The 23,456-nt window shown below is 37.7% G+C and overlaps 1 protein-coding gene across 50 annotated transcripts in view; it reads right to left on the bottom strand.

Moving 5' to 3' along the window:
- Positions 1 to 23,456, bottom strand: part of RIMS2 (regulating synaptic membrane exocytosis 2) — a 503,494-nt gene that overhangs the window by 268,232 nt on the left and 211,806 nt on the right. For all 50 annotated transcript variants that reach the window (XM_074577608.1, XM_074577599.1, XM_074577598.1 and 47 more), the window contains one exon: positions 9,931 to 10,856. In XM_074577608.1, coding sequence (XP_074433709.1) covers positions 9,931 to 10,856 — 926 coding nt within the window. The remainder of the gene's footprint in view (positions 1 to 9,930; positions 10,857 to 23,456) is intronic.

Genomic DNA, 23,456 nt, shown 5'->3' with positions numbered 1-23,456 from the left:
CTTTCTTTTATCCTGTAATGATTCATTTAACATGTAACAATGCCCAATCATAACCACCTAGTAGTTTGGACCAAAGACTGCAGACTTACTTTGTCCTCAACACATCTGGATGTTCTAAGATGTAAATATTTTAACAGTAGAACATGATACATTTTATAGAATTATTTTCAGAAATAAATTATAAATTATAATTTTCAAGTGCTTTCATATGTCAAAGCCATGTAGAGAACTTTTAAACTAAAAAAAGTAATGATTTATAGCCAAGAAAAAACAATGCTGGGCTAAACATTATTCTTATTTTTTGTTTTCTCTGTGCAATAGTCTTTAGCCTTTGCATGACAAATGGGATTAGTTCAATAGGAAAGGTGAAAATGTTAGCATATACCTTAGCATAAAACTTCACTCTTAGGAGAGACGTAGGTACTTTCTAGCCCAAGACAAAACAAATTTCTCAGTGCAACTTTACAACAGAACCACTCAACACCAATTTGATAGACTGCAATGACCCAGGTCTCTTCAACCAGTTTTATTTAATATTTTCTCAATTATCAGAAAAGTCATTATCATTACATCAATTTTTTTTTCTATCTTGACCCAAGAGTTCGGATTTTAATATCAAAACAGTGGACCATCATGGGAGAAATGTACTAACGATCCTTTGAAATTAAAGACAACAAAAACTTCAAAACACATTTATAGGGGTTTAAATATATTTTCAAGAAAATATTATGGTTGGAAAAAGTTTGCTAGAATTTTCACAAATAGGGTAAAATTCGGTTCCTAAATCAATAATCAAATTCCTGATTTTCAAAGGCACTCATTATTCAGCAAGTCGATTTTCACTGCCCAGCTCACCTCTCACACTTGCACTGCTGCCTTCGTCACAGGACCAGCTCCAATGTTGTAGAGCAGTCCCTGAACAGCTGTAGTTGAAATTCCACCCAGAACCATTAAAGGACACAGAAATTGGTGCCGCTTTACCTAGATTACTCATGCCAAATATTTCTGGTGCCCAAACTGTGAATTGCAGTGGATGAGGCTTGGATGGGGATAGAACTGTGAAAAGATGGAAAGGATATGCTTTCCTCTGGCGAGCACATGCTTCCAGCTCTCGCCTTTGACAATATTCAATTTCATCTCAAGCAGCTTCTGTGACTAACTGCAGGTCTTGGATGCCACATCTGGGGAAGCTTGGGGCAACAGGGCTAAAGGACAGAGCATCCTGGGAAGCCAGTTTTGAGGTGAATGACATATATACGGCTGTTTCTGCCTATTCCCTCCACTTCTGCTTCTCTGCTTCTTCCCTTCCTATTATCATATCCTTAATGAAATGTACATAAATATAACAGTAGAACAAGAAAGATGCTTACATTTTTAAAGAAAATGGAAAAAAAGCATACTGTATTATTGATAGTATACTCACAACTAAATTTTTTTTTAATTAATTAACTAAATTTATTTGACAATGGTCCTTTTAGTTTCTGAGAGTTAATTGGGGAAGTGGGAAAATTACCTGCAAAATCAGTTTAAATATGTCATAGGAAACCACTAACGTAATTTAAAATGACACTGAGTCTAATCCAGTCATTAGATCTGTGACAGATAGGTTTGAGTGTTTTGTTTTACTGGAAGTATAACGATTTCATCAAAGTACAAAGAAAATCATGCTCTGTATATTCTGGAGACTTTGCATGTCATTTTATTGCTGTTATTATTTCTGTTTGCTGGGATTCCTCTGTGAAAAGACTACAAATATCACAGCATTTAGCTAAACATTCTGAAAACTTGAGAGAAAAATTCCATTATGGCTTTTTATTTTACCACGGCATTGTAAAGAACTGAAACGCTTTACACAGAATCCAGCAGGTCTTCATTTTGGCTCACCTCTGCCAAATCTTTATGAATTAATAGCACTTATTTCCGATGCAAGACTCGGACGACAAGTCCCAAGTTTCTAACTTAATTAAACTGAAATTTTGATTAGAAATAAGGGGACCAGGTTGGGTAATATAAGAACTCCGTCCATAGGAAGCCTTGCATTTCATACGATCAACCCCTTTCCAGGCATATTTGGACAGTAATTTCTTTTATTGCTATTTACAGTAAAAGGTCAATGAATGTTTACTGACTTTATTCCACAAATATTTCAGCCACAAAGATGTGAAAGGATAGCAGGAAATTATTTTTAAACTATAAAACAAATGTCTTTTGTTATCTATTTAAATTTGAAAAAGATAAAGAAAGTCTCAGAGAAACCTATAATGCTTTTTAATCATACTTTTAAGAATGACCACGCAGATAATTCAATAGCTTACAGCTTCAACTGAAAAATAAAAATAAAAAAATCTTTATCTTCAGAATAGAAATTTTTGACAATTTCCAGGGCAAAATACATCTTCTAGTTCATGTTAAAGATATAAAGTTAAACTGAAGACAAGTTTCAATTATAAAAATTTCACCCTAAATTGAAAATATTAAAAATCATGTTGTGCTACTCATAATCAATTTAATCTCATCTGGTACCATAAATAACTACAACTAATGCACTAAAATACTTTAAGAATAACTGATAGTTCTTCCATTACATTGTATCAGAAGATAATTAATCTGGTGCCCGCACAACACTTCTGCTATAGCTGTAGTTCCAGCAAAGTCCCAGAGTAAAAGGAAAGATGATTAAAGAATTGCTGTCTTAATGGTTTGTGTATATTTGCATATAGAAGATTCAGGCTGTAATTTAGTCAAGTTTTAAATCAATAAAATTATTAGATTTTTTGTTGTAATCCAAGTCCTATGAAATTATTCATGTTCACTTATGAGAAAATAGTCTCTCTTCCCTATTATGTGAAAACATTTCTTCTTCCATACTTCAGTAAATCTCTCCCTATCCTCAGATTCTCATAAAGCATAATCATTTACACATTATCTTTTCAGCATGCATCATAATATCTAGGAAGATATTATCATTTATCAGTACCATTTTATCAAGAAGCTTTGAATGTTAATATTTACCATCTTTTTGCCTAATTAGTGTTACCCCACAAAAGTTTCCTGGCTTGATGCAGTGTGTACCTGCCTGAATGTTTCTGCCGGCAGAGTGAAAGGAGTGATATAAGGATGTGAATATGCAGCCAAGAATTGGGAAAAGGCAGGGCTCTTTCTGTAAGGGATATTATTGGCTTACGCTAGGTTTAAGTGACTGCAAATTTAAAATATTATCCAGTAGATTTCTTCTAAATGCTGCAGAAGATCGCATCCCTTCCCTTTATCTTCTAAGGAACATACAAGCGTTTAAATAAGAGAAGGTTTGGCAAAAAATATAAAAAAGCATTCTATTAGAATATACTATTAGAAATCCCTGCAACTTTTAACATTCTAGTTCTTTTAGCATCTATGCATCTAAGAAAAATATTTTTGCATGAAAACTCTATCATAGCCAACGCTAAGAAGGACACTTCTCATTTACTGTAAGAAGTACTTTAAAACAGTAGGGTTTTTTATTGCTCAAACACAAGTAAGGAGAAAAGTGTAATCTTTCTTATCTCTTAATATTTCTTATCTTTGCACTTAAAATAGAGGTGGTTCATACAAGAAAGCTGAGAAAAATAAACAGAAAAATAGAATTCTGAATTTCCAGTCAAACTCTTTATACATTGAAACCACATTTTCCTTACATAAGATGTAGAGGCCGTTATGGAAAAGGAGGATTTCTTTATAAATGCAAAACACATTCTCTCACACTGCAATATTAAATGAAATAATAATAAGAAGAAATTTTGTAACTCCCTCAAATCTGGCTTTTAATAAAACATGTCAAACAGTTCAGTGCTTTAAATAATCAATTACTCTCCTTACGACTATTCAAAATTTCATACTTTGAATTCTAAGACATCTCCATACTGAAACTGTGTGGAATATCAAAGCCTCTGCGTTCAAGACAAGTGCTGCATCTCAGTCCTGAAATTTTGCCTTCTAGTATAATTTGTTCCAACGAAGTTAGACTTTCAGGAACTCGCTAACCTGAATGAAGCAAATTTTAGAAACAACGACCTCATTCTGATCTAATTTAGCTCAGTGTAACTTTGAAGCCAAAGTTGTGGAAGATGTATGAAACTGGCACAAGTGGGATTAAAATCAGGTCCCTTATCTCTCAGAATTTGAAAGTGAGAGCACTGTGAGGGTATCCCACTTGCTTGGCATCTCTGCTCATGTAAGACATGCACTGGTTTTGCACTGGCACTCAGAAAGTGTGCTTTCTGCTCCTCCCACCATGAGCTACCATACATTTTTAACTTGTGACAAGAGTGTATTGTTTCCAAACAGACTTCATTCTCTGTCAAGAACTAAAGTGTATCTCTACCAGATTGGTTTCAGTACTGAAACCAAACAAGTAGGTCCTGCAAGCTGTTCCAGATGTGAGGACCTTTTTAACTTCTGTAATGAAAAAATGCAGTTATTCATATGTTTGTAAATGACCATAATACAGCCAAGGCAAGGTTATATATCCATGTTTTCAGGGTACTTAGTGACAAAGAACTGCATATTAACCCCTTGTCCTGCATACATACATTTCTGCTCACACAGCCTGGACTCTGCAGCTTTCAATCAACAACAGGGGGACAGTCAAGTATATAAGACTACTGGGGCCTGTCTATCCGTATATTATGCATACAAGTTTCTATGATAATAAAAATGGGCATCCACCTAGTTATCATGTTTTAATAAAAGAACAGTAAAAGCAAACGCTGAACTTAAGAACTGCGCCTCTGACAAAGCACAGACACATTTGCCTTTCCCACCACAGATTCCACCCACGTGGAATGTCAGTCACCGTCTGTGCAAGCAGATATCTCTCACAGGGTGCTCTGGAAGGTGGCTGGAGTGTGGTATGTGTGTATGCCTGAACTGTTTACCACCATTGGAAAATCTACTATGTCCCACTTAGAGCAAATTAGAGCAGTATTTAGAGCTATCACATGCCTAGATTTCCTTGAATGAATTCTCTTCCACCTAGAGATTGTCTCTTGCTGGAACCCTGTAGTTTGAGATTTGTAAAGAATTGTAGGACATTCAGGACCCCCAAATGCTTGGGGCAGGAACAGAAGGAACCCCAGCTCCAGTGCAGGTCACCTCTCCGTTGCCTATGTTCTGACTGGGGGTACGACAGCCCCAGGGACCGCTGGCTTTCCTGAGCACGGCTGTGGCAAGTCTCCTCAGACTGGCACTCTGGGGATCTGCAGGTGTGACACTATTGCCACAAGGAATATACGGCAGTGCCACTGTTCGATTTTCTAACTCTACCTGGAAAGCTTGTAGACACACAGAACAAGCCAGTAGCATTCTGCTTCACATCTGCTTCATGCTGGCTAACAGATTACGGGGGCCCTTTCAAACCTGCCCTAAGGCCTGTTCCTTACAATTGCACGGACAAACATCTAACTGAAAATGCAAATAAAAAATACTTTAATATTCCCTCACAATAGAAGACACTTAAATTGGAACAAGCAATGGAGACAGCTTGGCCTGACTTGCACAGAATCCTGCTGGGGAGATACAACCTTGGGCTGTCCGCTGCCCTGATCTCCAGGACTGGCAACAAGCGCTGCAAATGGAGACACTGTCTTTGCAGTTTCAGAAGTGTGGTATTCACAGCAAGAGTAAAGAAAGGTCCCTTAGATAACTTGGAAAAAATCTTGGGAGCTTCAGAAAATTTTGAGTAGCACAATAAGAACTGTTCATCCTATGCACAGAAAAAGGCAGAGGCCATCTGGTAAATTAGTATTCAGTTATCTCACTAAAGACAGTTTTAACATGTATGAAGATCTGCACAAAATTCAATCTGCAAAATATGTCTAATTCTGGCTCAACCTAAGTTTCAAGTAAACACATGTATAATCTCAGTTATGTCCATTTAACACTGTTGTCATACATCGTTTCCTGACCTTTTAAAGAATGAACTGGTGTGTCACACCACTGGCTCCTCGCCATTGTCCTGCGCTTCAGGTCAGTGCTGCCAGGCCCGCGCTCCCTGCTCAGGAGTCCCAGTCCCTCTCTGCCAAAGCTCCCAAGCCCAGCTCAGCCCTCCTGTCCTTCTCTCTGAATGCTCTTTTCCCAGCCACTCACCGTCTTTCCCAAACTGCTGCTTCTGCTTCTCAGCCAATTTCAGAATCCTCTAACCTACCGCTCAGCCACCTCCAGTCCTCACCTTCCCAGTTACCTATATCAGATCTGTTTCCCTTACTTTATCTGTTCTTCCCAAACTACGGATAGTGACCTACCAGCTTTGCTCTCTCATCTTCTTCTCCAGCCTCAGTTTCCATCTCAATCCACTGGTTTCCAGCCACCCACTGACATTTTGTTTTGCAGTTCCTAAACTTCCTCCCCTTGTCTGCTCATCCTCCTCAAGCCTCCTGTTTCCCATTCCAATATGCCAGTCCTCAGCCTAGTTTATGACCCGGATTTCCCAGTCCAAATATAGTTGCATTACAAAAACTATACAGTATCTTAAGAATCTAGCTCTTCTCTTTTGCAGTTGAATCTCCATCTACAATGCTTCTTCACCACGCCTGCGTTTCACACAGGTGTCTACTGGGTGCCTGAGTGGCGTCTGGGTGTTCATCAGCTTTCTCTGCTCACAGTTTCCCTTGTTCCCCGTTGAGAGGAGGCGGGAGCATTCCAAGGCAATGGCTTCTCTGGCCATTACCAGAGAATGGTAGAAAATGGCAGAAAAATGACTTTGCCTTGTCCCTGAAAACAATCAGATTACATTTTTAAAAATCAAGGAAAAAAATTACCTGAAAGCAGACTAAATAACATCAGAACCAAATACTTTAAGTCACAGGCATTCAGTAATAATGGATGCTCTTCCCAGAGCTCTTAATCCAGCAGCTGGTCCATGTCTCTGTTGGACTTGAATGGAATGGCTATCTTCATTTTATATGCATATATATATTCCAACCATATATATGTATCAATCCTTTTCATTTTGGAGATAAGCTTAAAAAGGCAAATTTTCAGCCCTTTTAAGAGCATATGACTATAATTTTTCCTACATTTTCAGATAATTCACAATTTTCAGACTTGTTTCTTAAAACCAATGCCAGGGGCTTGTAAAATCTCCGATGTAATTCAGAGAACAGCTGCTCCTGCAGCTCAGTCCCAGGCTGCTCCTTGCAGCTGAGCAGTTGTTAATAGTTATTTGCAGAACCTGTGAAAAGACATGGGTATCTATAGAGAAAGAGATGGAGAAAAAATTATTCTCCTCTTTTGGAGAACTCATTACTACTGCATCCAAATTCTCACTCTAACATTGCCACCCTTCGTCCCTCCAAGGTCAAATGTTTTATATTTAGCATTGTATCTTTGGCCAAACAGAGTTTGTACGTGGCTTAAAAGGACAGCTGAGAAATCATCAGGTCTAGGGAGTTTCTGAAGGGCAGAAAGCAAGTAATTTGAGGGAAGAAGAAACCCATTTTTATAGCAGGTTTTTAAAATAATTAACCATACTTTATCAATTAGTTGTATTGACAACTAATTTGTTGTATTTTATAAACTAATCAATCTAGTTCAAGGTGTCCCTGCCCATGGCAGGGGGGTTGGAACTAGTCGGTCCCTTCCAACTCTAACCATTCTATGATTCTATGAATTAAGGAAATCATCTATTGCAATACAAGGAAGACTGTCAGGGATTTATGTGCTGGGTTCCTTTTGGTGGTATTAATGAAGAAATCACTTGCTTATAGGGACTCTGAGTGTAGGTTGCTTTACGTGCTAAGAGAGATTCATGAAAACAGAATGAGGTAGGATTTTGTGGGTCTACCTACAGCAGCTGTGAAGGCTAGATCCAGATAGTGAGACCCTCTGTTCCTCTTCATCCTAGCAGATCTCTTCTCTCCTCCTGCATGCCTAGCAGAAGCCAAATCTTCCCAAATCTACTCAAACACTTTTCTGGAGCTTCCACTTCAGGGGTTTAAGAGTGGGGGAGAAGTATGAAAGGGGTTGTTCGATAACGTGACCAGGGTTGCTGAGGCTGGCACCAGCTGGCTCTGGCTCCTGGTCCAGGTGTTACTGCTGGGATGGCTGCCTGTTCCATGCACGGTCACTGCCTCCCAGTCCATCAGCACGGGCAGAAACAGGACCCTCCAACTCAGGCTGGAAGCAGGCACAGTCAGCAGCAGTCAGACCTCTTCCCCAGTTCAAGCATTTGCACTATTCCTCTATGAAAAACCAAGGCTGTTCTCCACACTGATTCCAGCCACAGCCGGCCACTGGGCCGTGCTGACGCAGCTACACTCTATATGTCATGAAACCTGCTTACAGTAATTCAGTCAAGCTTAACAAAGCATAAAGCAGCCTTTTTTTCCCTGTAAAATTTTGTGAGCTTTTTTCATTCATTTATGAAATACATGCTCAATTTACCTTCATTCACTACTGCAGAAATCAGCACAGACAAGAAATTATCATTATTAACTATTGTTATCAATAATGTTTTCTTTGACAATTAAAATACCAAATTATTTAAGTGAAAGCTGTAATTTATATCAGATTATTATGATGATAGAGAATCTAACATTGTTTGTATAGTATGATTTAAATGTTTTGTATGTTATGTGTACAAAAATTATATTGTTTGCATATTATTCTGTATACCATTTTTCCTATGCTGAATTTCATTAAATAAACACTGTGTTACTATTTCCCATATATTGATTGGGTCTATTTTGCTCAAGGTTGCAACTAAGAATAAAATCATGAACACCACGATGATAGGAGTTTTCCTACTCATCAGGAAGACTAAGGGGATCAAGGTTTCATCACAGTTGTTTCATGTAAGTACATGTCTACTTCGACCTGGGTGAAATTTCCTTCCAATTCTACGCTGTCTTGCTCCTTATTTATCAGACCATGGTTGCTCCTATCGACATATGAAAACTCAAGAGTTATTTCACTAACTCTAATTAATTACTTGCTTCAGAACCAATTTGATAGCAATATTAATAACAAATAGTAGCAAATTTTCTAATCCCAATCCATAACAACAGATGACCATTCATAAGAATTAGTAAAGGTGCACTAGCACAAGAATAATAACTGGAAAAAGTTATAACTATTGTACTTCAGACCAACAACATACACGAAGGTAAGCGAGCTAATATTATTAATTTGATTCAGTTTAAACTGATGGTCCCCAATGCTTTCATATTTAAGTCATACATTACCTTTTAATAGGTTGGGAATCATTTCAATTAATCTTAGCTTTTCTTTCTGACAATGGAGTAACTCAACACCATGAATCCTAAAAAGCACTAAAACCAAAAAGCGCCATAGCCCCACAGCAAAAAGAAACCTCCATTGGTATAAACTACATCAGTATTTTAAATTTGCTTTAAAACTTGAATGGGTTAAATTTATACACACAACTATTTTGCAGATCAGATGCTCTTTAACCTGCAGCAGCCAGTATGAAACTGGGATAAGCTCTGTATCATGTGCTCTAGTTAATGCAACAGAAATGCGGTCATGCGCCCACACTTGATCCAGATCAAAGATGCACTCATTGTGATCCAGGAGTACACAAATCTGGTATTAATGGACATGAAGCCAGGGCCTCATATGACAGCCCAGCTTCAGATACTTTGCAGATTTAATTAACAGTTTTTTCAATAGGCATATTTTTCCTTTAACACATCCAAATACTTCTAGTAGCTGTGATGTTGTTTTCCATGTAAATCATTAAATTTATATTTAAGTAAATGAAACACAAAATCAGAAAAAAAAAACAACAATTCCCATCATAACAAACTTGAGTCACCTGTGAAGGGCTGTAGAAATGTCATTGCAAGCAATTCTAATAGGTAAAATAAACATACACTGGAATGGAAACTAAACCACACCTACATAATGAAACAGTCGAAAAATTAGAAATCTTACCTTTTTCACTAACACTTTCACTTTCAATCTCTACATCATCACAACTCGTGTACTCTGGAGTGGACGCCAATTCTTCTTCTGAACTACTTAGTGAAACCTGGCGCATTTTACCTCCCTTTTTAGTTTTATGGGGCTTTGGTGGTGGAGGTCTGACAGATTCAGACTGGTCTGAACTGAGTGAATCATTCCGTAACATGGTCTCCATCTTTTCACGTTTTGTTTTCCGTACAGCAGAGTTGGGATCCAAATGGTGTTGTTTCCGTAATGAATCAGAGCGCCTCATGTCTGGTCTTTCCAGAGGAATCGGACTCCTCCTAGGTGTAGGAGGACTATGATTTGTGGTCCTCTGACGATTGGGACTTGGTCCCTGAGCCTCTCGAGTTCTTTCCATAGAGTATGAACGTTGATTTTCCATGGCAGCCCTGCGCTCAGACACTGATCTTTGTCTTGACGGTCGTTCCATCCTCAGCATAGACATCCGAGAATCTTCCAACTCGGTATTTGCCAATGAGACATCACTATGTCTCCGTTCATGACGTGCTCGGGACACTTCAGCATGGATACGCATTTGTTCCTCATACGGTTGTGGCTTGACAGGATAACGAGCCAAATTAGGATCACTTCGGTATCGTGCCTGGTATTCCTCTTCCCTCCGCTGCCTTTCATATTCTTCCCTGTTTTGTGCATCTTCCTCTTCTACCGGATACTCCTTGGAACGCCTGCGACTCCTTCTGTTGGAATCTCTATAATCACCCAGTTCAGGTTCTTCATATAACTGAGGCCCGCGCTGTGACCGCCTATCTGAATAATCTGATGGTGACCTGGGCATCGCACTGTCTGATGTAGCATACTGTGAATATTCGTCTCTCTCGTCCCTCTGGTCGTATCTTCTGTTCTGTTCTCTTGATATTGATGGGCTTCTTTTCCTAAATAATCATGACAAGGAATAAGAAAGAAAATTCTGTCAATATTTCTTGTAGCACAAATATACAGCTAATGGTAATTAAATGACAGAATGATTAGCTGATGGAAAAAAAAAAGTTCATTGCATTTCGTTGTGAATGCGCTTGCACGTTTTCCGTACTAAATTAAAGAAAGAACGTTGTGCTACAAATCTGCTTATGGTGCACAGTTGAAATCCAAACAGCTTTAAAGGAAAAATGCTAATACAACATTATAAAATACAGTGTACAAATACTTATGCTACTTTGTAGTCATAACTGCTTTACAAGTACCAAAATTTTATAATCCTTTGTAATCATTTTACAGCAATATAACTTGACCATATACTTCTATTTCATAGAGTTTTGTAATCACCGTAGGAATTAAGGCTAGATGAATCATTCAGTTAGTTTGATCTTTTATCAGCCTTTATTGCTTAAATACGTACGTTTCAGTTCCCACAAAACTAATATGAGCCAAGGGCAGAAAACAGGACAGACGAAGATCCGATGGCAGCAGTTGTCGTCTAAATCAGATGAACTCAGAAAACAAAACATTTTTTGTGTTGCATAAGAAGGGAAAGAGCTTCAAAGTCCTGCCTGTCCATCTTAACAAAAAAAAATCCTTCCCATCCTTATAGGGATGGCAAGACACACCAGCCAGATACAGAACCACATGAAGCATTGACTGTTTGTCATAAACAATATCTAGCCATAGACAACTTCTGAGGCTTCAAAGGAAGGTGAAAAAGAAATTATCAACAGGGATTCCTTCCTGACACTGATAAATGATTGACTGAAACATGTGATTTTATTATATGCAATATTTTAATAGAGGATGTGTCTAGAATATAGGATGAATGTTACATGTTCTGTTTGTTTGATACAATATTGTTTGCTACTTGATTAGAAGGGATCAATTAAATAGGGAGTAGTGATTCATAGGGAAAAAACAAACTGGAGCTTCAGATCCTGCCTTTTTCAATCCTAACAGGGTAACAAGCATTTAAAATGCTACTTCCAGACACGTCCAGATTCGTACTTAGTTTTTCAGCCTAGATGGATCTGAAGGAGTTACCTGCAGGAAACTGGAGCAAAGGTCCAAGATGTGGATAAAAGAAACTGAGAGGTGGGCCTTCTCTGGCATAAGATAGATCAGCTCAAGCTTTCAGTAATGAAAATATGTATGTGAGCCTATTTTTGTGTTATCAACCCTTTCCTCTTATATGTAGTTCTATCTTTATAATTAATATCCCTTTGAAAATGTTTTCTACCCTTACAAATGGCCACTGATCCTGAAGGGCAGCCTTGCAGGCAGCAACAAGGAGAACCTGCCTGGTGTCGGGAAGGACAGGAAAAAGGAGAGCAAAGACAGCCGTGTTGTTGCTACAGTTGTCCTGGAAGGAATAAGGAAAGGAAAGGCTTCAACGTAGTGGAGAAGGAAAAGCAGGCTCTCCTTGGTACCCAGGAAAGTAGAAAGGGCTCTGCCTAGCTAGTAGGAAAGAAAATGCTCTTCTGACAGCCAGAAAGGAAATGCAGTCTCTGCTCAGCATGGGGAAACCACAACTGTCTGAGCAGACTGTGGGCAGAGGGGTGACTGGCAAATTGTCATCCCGTCTTAGGTACCATACAGGGTCATTAAACTGTGCTTGACAGATTTGGACCCAGTCTTGCCTTGTAAATATTAAAGTACTTTAGCCTTACAATGGCATCTGCGAATGAGGAACCTAATTCAATCTTGCAAAAATACAACTCTTCCTGTGAAGCATGACAAGTAATATAAGCATCACTTGGATGCCTGTTTGCTTATGGTGAAGTTAAGATGTCCTATCTGTCTTATTAAAGTGTCATGTTGGTACCAGCACAAATCATAACCTCTGTAAGTTTAACAAAACTCTATGGATTCTGCTACTGGGGACTCAAGTTGAATCACTCTAATGTGACATGAACAGAGTTTCCTAAGTCTAAAACCAGAACAGCCAATGGGAACAGACAATTAGGACAACAGAACTACCAGAACCCAGACAGTTTGCAAAGACGTAAAAGTTTTCGATAGGACAAGAGGTTAGATGTGGAAGCTTTCTTTAAGGAAGATACATATTTTTCATTTAAATACTTCAGATGACGAAAAATATGCCACATCCCAAAATAAGTTGTTCCAATATCAAATTACCTACATCACTGAAAATTTCTTCCATGCCTATAATAAAAATGTGCCTAATTTCCCCAATATAGGCAAAATCTTTTATCTCTATGCAGATCCAACTGGAATAAACGGCACTCAATAGATAGGGCGTTCATCTGTAGGCATCTTCATTGCAAGACTGAGACAAATATGTGCTCACACGGAATGTACAGATACTCTACTGTTAATACTCCCACTGCGTATACTCAATCTATAAAAGGGGTCTTCTAAGAAGTTCACGGGGGCTTATAAGAAGTCTTAAAGGGGCCTTATAGGAAAGATGGGGACAGACTTTTTAGTAGGGCCTGTTGTGATAGGACAAGGGGCAATGGTTTTAAACCAAAAGGGGGGAGATTCAGAATACTTATTACAATGAGGGTGGTGAAACACCAGAACAGGTTGCCCAGAGAGGTGGTAGATGCCCCATCCCTGGAAACATTCAAGGCCAGGTTGGACGGGGCTCTGAGCAACCTGATCTAGTTGAAGATGTCCCTGCAGGGGGTTGGACTAGATGACCTTTAAAGGTCCCTTCCGACCCAACATATTCTATGATTCTATGAATTTATCATTCTATAATTCTATATTACATATGGATCAAGTTGTAGTCATAGCCACAAATTTTTGCATAGATTTGATCCTCCAATGCATCAAAAAACTCCAGTGTGTATGGTTTATAGGATCAACTCCATCATGAACTGTGTAACACACAAACCCATAAAGAATCTAGTTTGACAAATTTCACATGTGCCTTGGAGCGGAGTATACACATTCTTCAGGATTAAACATCTGCATACAGGTATCTATAGTAATATAAACAGAATACTAAGAATTGTTTTAGCTACATATAGGAGATTATATATATACACACACACGCAAACATGTGTGTGTGTATATATATGACTCCATTTCACAGTGTCCTCATTTGGATGCAAAGAATAGTGGACAAATCTATTCTGGAAACATTGCTGCTACAAAGTCGGGGGGAGAGGCTGAGGGGATAAAAAAGAAGGAATTTCTTTATGAGTAAAAACACTTATTGCAGACTTTTTGCTGAAGGAAATATACCTCTACCATGAAAACACATCATCTGAGGAACTGGCAGATTTACTAAAAAATCCACCCTTTTTTCTAGTATGATCTATGTTAATGAGAGGAGGATGTGCCAATTTAGCATTATATTTTTATACCTCTTACACAAACACTTTCTAACCTTGTCTGTTACATTTACCACAAGGAATCATTGCCTTTCCTCCATTCCTACATAAATATAGGAACATCATCCATGGCTGACAGTAATGTAAAGATCAGCTTGGCCCTCAGTCTATTCCAACCTTTCATGAAGGGAAAAGCTTTACACAAGTGTCCTGCGTGTGGCAAGTAGCAGGCCACATGGAAGAATAAGGACCTTCCTGAAAATGCTACCCTTTTCTTCAGAGAAAGCAAGCTGATAGATAAAAGTAACTAATTTAATTCCAGGCCTATGTTGACTGGCACTATCAAACTCCCTTTCTAATTAATTTTATCCGTGCTGAAGGGATCTAACTTCACTACCAGGATCAAATGCCAGAAGTTGTAATCCTATCCATCAGAAATAAATTAACTGTACCTGTACACCTGATCAGCCAGAAACTGGGGGCAGGAGAGGGCTCATCCTGCCCAGCAGTCACCATGCCACTTAGTATTCAAGCCTGTCATTCTCTTTACTGGTCAGTACTACACAATTAGCTCCCCCTTTAGCATTAGTCCCTTTTTTTCATTTTAAAAATACCTGCTACAATCACAGCTGTGCAATGTATGCTATACATTTTAAACCAGTGTTATTAAATCACGGTAGGAGAAACAGTAGTCATGAAAATTTATGGCCAGTCACTACTATTAAAAATCTGCTGTTATTTTTAGATCACAAGCTAATTCCCACTCACCTTCATGAGCCTTCGTCTAATCCATTTCTCACCATTAACTACCTTAAAGCTACCTTAATAAAAGCCTTTCCCCAGGTACCTCCAGCTAGATACACCACGGGAAATGACTGCTCCTGCCTTTCCAGACTTTCCTGGAGCATTAAAAGTTAAGGGAACCTTAAATGTGTGTCAACAGCTGCGATACGCACCCTTTTCTGAAAAGGTTACCACACCACTGAAAAATGCTCCAGGCCATTGTGATTACTGCTTCTTTGAAACAATAATAAAATAAAATCTCTCTTACGGTTAGAAAACTCTAGAACCCGCACAAATTTCTTCATCAAGTACATTCTATAAATATTATTTTTTCAGCTATAGAAACTGAAACTTATCTTCTACTAATTATCACTAATTATCTTTTTTTTTATTGTCATTTATCAATACATGAAATTTGGTCTTTTAACACACGTCTTAACCTTACGCTGATGGAAACCTTATTTGCAGTGCACTACAGGTATCACTCGTACGATGAAAAAGCAAATAGCTTGACTGTAACCTGACCTCCTGCTCATAAAGTTTAATTGTTCACCTCCCCCACACTACGATAGGAAGTAAGTACTTAAAATATGGCATAGAACAACGTAAGACAGCTATTCTGCTTTGATGGGTCTGATTTTAGTAATGGAACTAAATAGCTTGGAAGTCTTCAACTTATTTTAATTTTAACTTTAACTTGTAGTCTTCCTTGAAGAGAAAACACTCTTCTGCTTTGATTTAGATTTTTAAAAAATTAATCCAAGTGTACTGAGGAAAAGGAAATTTTAAAAGGTAAGTTGCCATTACATTTCATAAGCCACGGATATTCAAAAACATTGTTATATGTAAAGTATTTACATCACAGTCAAAACTAGATCTCAGATCTTCCTGGCTGCTTATCTTGTTCTCAGACCAATAGAAGACACATTTGAACTGGAGGAAACTTTCAAGAAAATATCATTGTAAAGATGTGTTCAAACATATGAATACCTGAATTCATCTGTATTTACTTGGAAATTTTTATAAATAAGTTTTGGGTCAATTAAGGCTCAGTGGGCCTGAGCCATCATCAGCTACTTGAAAACTGAATATTGTTCACCTACTTGTAAATCCAAAATATAATTTGCTAGACAATAATATATTGGCCTCTTTTTCCTATAAACTAGCAAGGAATAAAATTGACTGGAAAATTAAAACCAAAAATATTTCTCCTGCACATATTTTAATTCTGCGTAACTGTTTTCGAAATGGGATCCTTTCAGTACATGAAAGATTAATTCAGAGTAGGTAAAAATTCACATTTCCCACTGGAACTCTGTCATGAAAGCCATGCAAGAGAGGGGGCTTCTTGTTAGAGACCTCAGCATATGCACTGAGCACAGCCTTGTGTCTCCTTTACTATATGGCTCCTGTCACAAAAACGGCGTTTGTTGGTTCCACAGTGATCATATGAGAGTATTCTCTTGTTCTAAACTTTTATACTACTATGTGCTGCATTCAACAGGTAGTCAGGCGCTTGTTTTAAAACAACAGTGACAGGGAGCAGATAAAACATGATCATGACACCTTGCAAAAAAGTTCCTAGACTGCAAGAAGGTGAGCTGAACACACTCTGCACCTTGCAACCAAAACTCCCGTGAGTGCAATTAACCCAGAAAACTTGCCGTGCAAAATTAAGATCTGGCTGCCTTTCTCAGGGAGGGTCCTACTCTCTCACTGCCGGGTACTCTTACGAAAGCATTTCCACACACTTCCTTTGCCATACTGAAGAATCCGCAAAATGTTTACCTATTTTTGGCAGTATTTTTAAGAGACTGTCTGGTATTGATTTAACTCCTTTTCTCATTCTCCGCGTATAACTTTTGCTTTTGCTGAGTCACATTGTGCACAAGAAATCACTTTGCACACTGTCCAAAGCAGCTATGGCTTGCGTTTATTGAAAAAATAGCTTTTTCTGACTTATAAGCGGTTCCAATTTCTACCAAGATCTCCTCTTGCAGTTCTTCTACGCTGTCTAGTTTTATACTAGATTCATCTTACGATCTGTCTGTTCCCCTCTCCTTGGTTTCTCCTCCTCCTCCCACCCCCACAAAAAAAGAAAGACGGTAAGCAACCAATGCACGATTTGCAAACTAATTCATTTAAACAGCCTACTCTGATAAAAATAAAAGGTATTTATCATATTTCTTGAACAATATAGTTTTAAACAAGCTGCCCCGAAGTACATTTAACACTCAGATATCTAAACAATTCTCTAAGTAAAGTTCATCTGAGACATTCTTTCATTTCTCATTTCAGCCATGTCTTACAAATTTTATTTTATAGCAACCATGTTTTGAACCATTAAAAAACCTTCCAGCTAAATATCTCCAAACAATAATGAATTAAGTTTACAATGATGATTATAAAATTTACTGAAGCATGACAGTGATACTACAGATGTTGATCTCTATTAGATTTTATCTGAAAATATAAATTCACTGACTGCAGGCTGGTATCAACAGAATGAAAGGAAATCTGTAGTAACAAAACATTAACATAATTAAATTCACCACTGATAACAACTTTGCTTTGAACTTGACGTGACTGCACAGACATATAAAGCAATACAATTACTTCAGAATCACATATTTTCTATACAAGCAAGTCAGCAAAAATTCAGCATCACAGCTTTCAGGGGCTAATTTCAATTTGAGTGGGGAAAAAAGTTATAACATGGAAAAAACAAGGAGCTACTGAACAAAACTCATGATTTTAAGTATCCCTTACTGATCTACAAATATTTAGGTAATAAATTAATTTCACATTTTTTAATTACATCAAGAACATCACAGATAGGAAAATGGGACTACTAGCAGAAAAGGCTTTATCCTCCTTTATTTTGATTGAGTTTTCAGTAGCCCTTAGATAATATAATTTGATTTTAGAGAACTGCAAAGAAAGAAATAAAATAACCATATTATAATCTTACTGTTCATTGACGAAAGCTTACTTTTTACAAATAGGTTAAACATCTTGAGATTTTTCTTTATTTCTACTTTTGAATATTTTAAAAAAGAATATTTTGCTAATTATCTCCACTTTCTAAGCAAGAAATATCTCACCTACTTTTCCAGTAAAATCTCTGGTTAAAAAAGGTAATCATAAAAACAATGCTAAATGGATTAAATTGCTTTCGGGAATAATTGGTCAGAATGTGTATTCTAGTTATCTGTCTCAGTACTGACACCACAGAAATCATTTGCAGAAGGCGAGAATCAATTAACAGCTGCCATACAACAGGACTCAAATGAGTTTAAAACCCGGGGTGTTAAAAGAATACTAGGTCACGGAAACGTTAAAACATGAGTTAATACAAGACTGCACTGTTACTAAAAAGGACTTCAAATAATAATATAAAATACAAGAAAATTCCAAAATTCCACATATACTATTTTTATGAAATGAAATCCAACTTTTTCATAAATATCTTTGTCACAGAAAATATAGTACAATTTAAAATACTAATTTAAAGAGAAGTACAAAACTTTGTTAAGATACTATTCTCATTTATCTGAAGCACAACAAAAAGGTTTTCAGTACTTCCATTGATCTTTTTTTGCTAAAAGTAAAAAATACCTTCCTAATCATCCCCAAAAGGAACAAAAAATGCTGAGCATTACACATTGTTTTTACACAACACATTCAGCATCTTTCTTCCCTGCTTTACCTTTTGATGAGCCACTGCACATCTGGGAAGTAGGAAGCCTCGGGTTCATGAGAATACATCAATTTCTGTTCTGGCTAGGTCTTTCATTTAATCCTCTAGGTTCAGTGAAATCATATGAACAGTCTCTTAATTTTGAGACACAATTTTCTAGATATATTTTACAATCCTTTCCCTTCCCCCAAAACGCAATTACAAAATGTAAGGCATCTAGGAAAAAAAAAAAAAAGGAAGTCTAGTGTATGAAACAACAGCAATTCAAGTCAAAGAGCTGACCCAATGGGAAGCTATTGAGAGCATGAGAGGAGTGTTATAGTTTAATGCTGTTACCATGTGCTGTATATAGCTGGAGGTCAAGTAAGAATTTACCCTATAAGGAGGATTATGGTACTTAGCTGATTAGTGCCTTGCTACAGAACTATTGCCTACAAATGTACATGCTGGTCAAGGCATTTAATTTAAACTATTTTTAAAATTGTGCCGTTACAGTATTTCATGTTTTGTGTTACTGGGTCCAGCATCTTTTTTGTGTTCTAGGTCTCAAATGAAATTATGTAATATCTATCATTTTTAGTTTGTAACAAGTGACATTTTGACATAATTTTCAACCATTAGGCTGAAATAGCTGTATCATCTACTTCAGTCTGATGTGCTGAACATATTGTAGAACCAAAAATACTTTTTTTTACATACCACTAACAAAAAAAGCAGTGAAATTCAATGGACTGATTATTTCTATCAACAGTCATCAGAACTCTCTTTCAACATATGGTGAGAATGTGAAAACAATAGAAAGCAAATGTGTAGACAGTCTCATTTGTATTAAATAATTATAAACACATTTTTCCACAATTTCACAAGGAAGGTATCTTCTATTTATGCAAACTAGCTTACAAATAAATTATGTTTAATATAAAGCACCATACCCTGGGCAAATTTTACTGTAATAAATTTAAGCCATGATAAAGTGGCATGACATGGGAAAAACACAGACTTAGCAGCAACCTAGATTTTCTCCACCTCGATGACAGTGAGTTCATACTCCTAGAAAGGGCATTCTGACACCAAAGTTTATTCTCTCAGCCATCACAGAGAATATACCATAATACACTTCATCTATACATCATTGCATCTGATTTTGAGTCTAATCTTTCTAAAGTGTTTCAGTTTCTTACCACAGGGATCATTCAGCAGGTGCTTTTCCCAGCAGTTGAAAGTATCCTGGTTTTTCAAAGGAAACCTTTAAGTCTGATGAAGAGGAGAATTTTCTTTCAAAGAAAAACTCCATTATTACTAGGGCATTAGCAGCATTAAATAAAAAAGATAGCTACTTCAATAATGATCAAACTGTAAGAAAATATCAGCAACATGGACAGTCGTATGAGAATTGTTTTGCCTAATAACATCTCTGCAGGCTGTTTTGGATTGTTGAACTCCTAAAACTGTAACTTTACTGATGAATGTGAGTCAGCGTATCTTTTCTCTTTTTTTTCCCTCACTTTATCGTATCCACAATTACAGTATGTATGTGATATCATACAATGAACTTCAGTTTTAAAACATCTCTGTGGTTCATATTTCAGTCTGGAAGAGATGATATAGGTCATACTGAGCTGTTTTCATGCCTCCACAAAAGAACAAGCAGAAAATAACCACTGTGAAAATGTCCAGTTTCTTCAGTAATGTGAAGTAAATGCCCATTATTAAATCCAGTGAATTAAAAGTCAGCGGTGGCTCATCAGCGAATGCTGGGCTGCGTGCAGCAGCTTCTCCAAGACAAAGCTGGCAGGCTAAACGTGCTCATGCTAGGGAACATCAGCTGGACCACTATGAAATGAGACAGGTGCACTCAGTAACTCTTGGAAATTACCACGGTACATAAAACTTTAAACTTCCAATTCAACTGTCATTCTCAACATGCTGGTGAGATGGGATTAAACGTGTGTATTTTTAAAGCAGCACCTGACTCTATCCAACATAGGACCACACTACAAGTTTACAGAAAAATCATTTGTATTTCTGTAAAAAGTTACAGCACCTATATTTTATACTGGTAGGACAGGACTTTACAATGTTTTTCAAGCTAAAAGAACTTGCTCCACAGAAATTTAGGTACTGGGTTCTCAATCCACAGTCCTTATGTGAGCTCAAATGTGCAGCATCAAACAGTTACGGCTGCCTAGACAGACCTCCTTCAGTTTAGATCCCAGGGCTCAGACAGGAGGAACAGACAGACGTGGCTGTGCTGCCTGGGTTTTCAGAGATGCCGTGTGAAAAACTCCCCACCACACTACCATGTGATCAACAACATCATCTGCGTAACAACAACCTGATGTCTTGAAATATCAGCAGAGAGCAGGGTCACATGCAGATACCCAGTTCCAATTACTGAATTAGGTATTTCTACCAGAGTTACTTTGCTTTTCTGCAGTGCTGAGACCAGCTCTGGATGTTCCCCCCTCTTAGTTCCTGATCCTCTCTTAGAGTTGTCTGCACTAGAGCAAGCCTTCCATAAAAGAGGCTTAACATGCAGCTTTCCAAAGAAGAAAATTTATTCCCAGATCTTCATAAAAATCCATATGGAAGATCACCAGCTACTGTAGAAAGTGCATGGAAGTGAACACTTGGAAGTCAAATGGGTCACCCTGGCTGCCTAGAAGCTTTGGTACAGAAAGGTAGCAGCCAGTCAAGATGACAACAGTATAAAACATACAGAGGAAAATACCGACCTCTTCTAGCAGGAAGCAAACCACTGTTGAACAGTCCTTGCAGAACTACTAGAACACAATGGTCATGAAGAAAATCTACTGAAAAATATAACTGCCTCTTCCAAGAAAGTTGTGTGAGTATCATTAAAATGAAACAATTAAACCTAGTCTTGTAGTGTAAACAAACCCTTAGATGTATTCTGCATTCTACTGCAATGACAATAGACTTAATTACTCTAGTTTTAATAAAATAAGATGCCAGCTTTTTATATACCACAGGAGAAATGAATGCTCATTTTGTAACTTCACGTGTATACAAACCCAATTAATTAATGCTTTACAGTTCCTGCCACCAACATAACTTGCATTACCCAAGAAGCTAGTTTTCAGTAGGATTCTCCAAAGTCAAGACACAAATGATGAAATTCTACCTAAAGATCAGGGCTACGTATTAGAAGATTTTGGACCTAATGTTGGCCTCTACTTCCATCAATAAGAGCATTTCTAGAAAAGGTATGAGAACTAATAAAAAGAAGGCCAACCAAGACTGACTAGACTCAATTGCCAAATAGCTGAGAAATACTGAGAGGGAATTTTTCAAGTCATACAGGTTCTCAGTACCTTTGATAACACAAGTCTATTATAAAAATTACACCGTACTCTCAATAACTCAGTCTTCAGTAGAATGTGAGCAAAAAGCTAAGAGAACACAATAAAAGAACAGGAAAAAGTAATTAAGGAAAATGATGTTTTAAAACATTTTGTGAAGACACTCATGAAAGCTTTTAGAGATTAGTGATGACTTCATCACTCAGTTCCGTTACTGCCAGATTGTTGAGATCTGTAGTATTTTTTAAGTTAACCTTTACTTTTGTTGTTGAGATAAGCAAGAAGAAAGGTTAAACGTATGCTCACTGAAGCACTTTTCAAGCATGAGAGCAACTGGATGTTAGGCTAGGGAGCCACGCTATCTTTGTAGGAGACTATAAAAGACATTCAGGATGCTTGAGTTGACGGAGCAGAAAGTGAAGATCAAGTTTCTATAATTTTACAGTAGAAAAACAATCAAAATGGATAGCTGGACAGATTAGACTTTTACAATTGCCAAGAATATTTCATGGTATATAGCAATTTTGAAATGCATATCTAGGTGAACGAACACAAAACAGTTACAAGGTTAACAGATTCATATATCGTAATGACAGAAGAATAACCATGATTACATAGTTTGATGTCCTTCCTCCACAGGAAGTTTTTTTCTAGATATTAGATTAATGCTGGATCTAACTGAACCTTTGCTTAGAAGGAAAACAATAATAAAATTAAATTCCTTATATTTGGCCTTACTGTGGCACCAAGTTCATTAATCCTAATCATTAGGGTGATATTTGCCAAACAATGGATTTTGGGTTTATGGATGACAAGCTATTATTAGCACAACCAAAAGAACTTTTACCTTTCCACTATCTGGCCATTTCCCTACAGCCGTAACTCATAGAATCATAGAATGGTTTGGGTTGGAAGGGACCTTAAAGATCATCTAGTTCCAACCCCATTGCCATGCCAACCTCCCACTAGACCAGGTTACTGAAAGCCCCATACAACCTGGCCTTGAACACTTCCAGGGATGGGGCATCCACAGCTTCTCTGGGCAGCCTGTTCATGTGTCTCACCACCCTCACAGTAAAGTATTTCTTCTTAATTTAAGTCCACCCTCTTTCAGTTTAAATCCATTGCCTGTTGTCCTATCACTACTCGCCCTGCTGAAGAGTCCCTCCCCAGCACCGCTTTAGGTACTGCAAGACTGCTATAAGGTCTCCCCAGAGCCTTCTCTTCTCCAGGCTGAACAACCCCAACTTTCTCAGCCTGTCCTGATAGCAGAGGTGCTCCATCCAGCTGATCCTCTTCATGGCCTTCCTCTGGACCTGCTTATGCTGGGAGCTGGACACAGTACTCTAGGTGGGGTGTCATGAGAGTGGAGTAGAGGGGGAGAATCATCTCCCTCAACCTGCTGGCCATGCTTCTTTTGATGCAGCCCATGATATGATT

The sequence above is a fragment of the Larus michahellis genome, chromosome 2 (assembly GCF_964199755.1).
Source record: "Larus michahellis chromosome 2, bLarMic1.1, whole genome shotgun sequence".
NCBI lineage: Eukaryota > Metazoa > Chordata > Aves > Charadriiformes > Laridae > Larus > Larus michahellis.
Note: the sequence above shows the minus strand (reverse complement) of the source record. Positions and strands in the feature narration are given on the sequence as shown.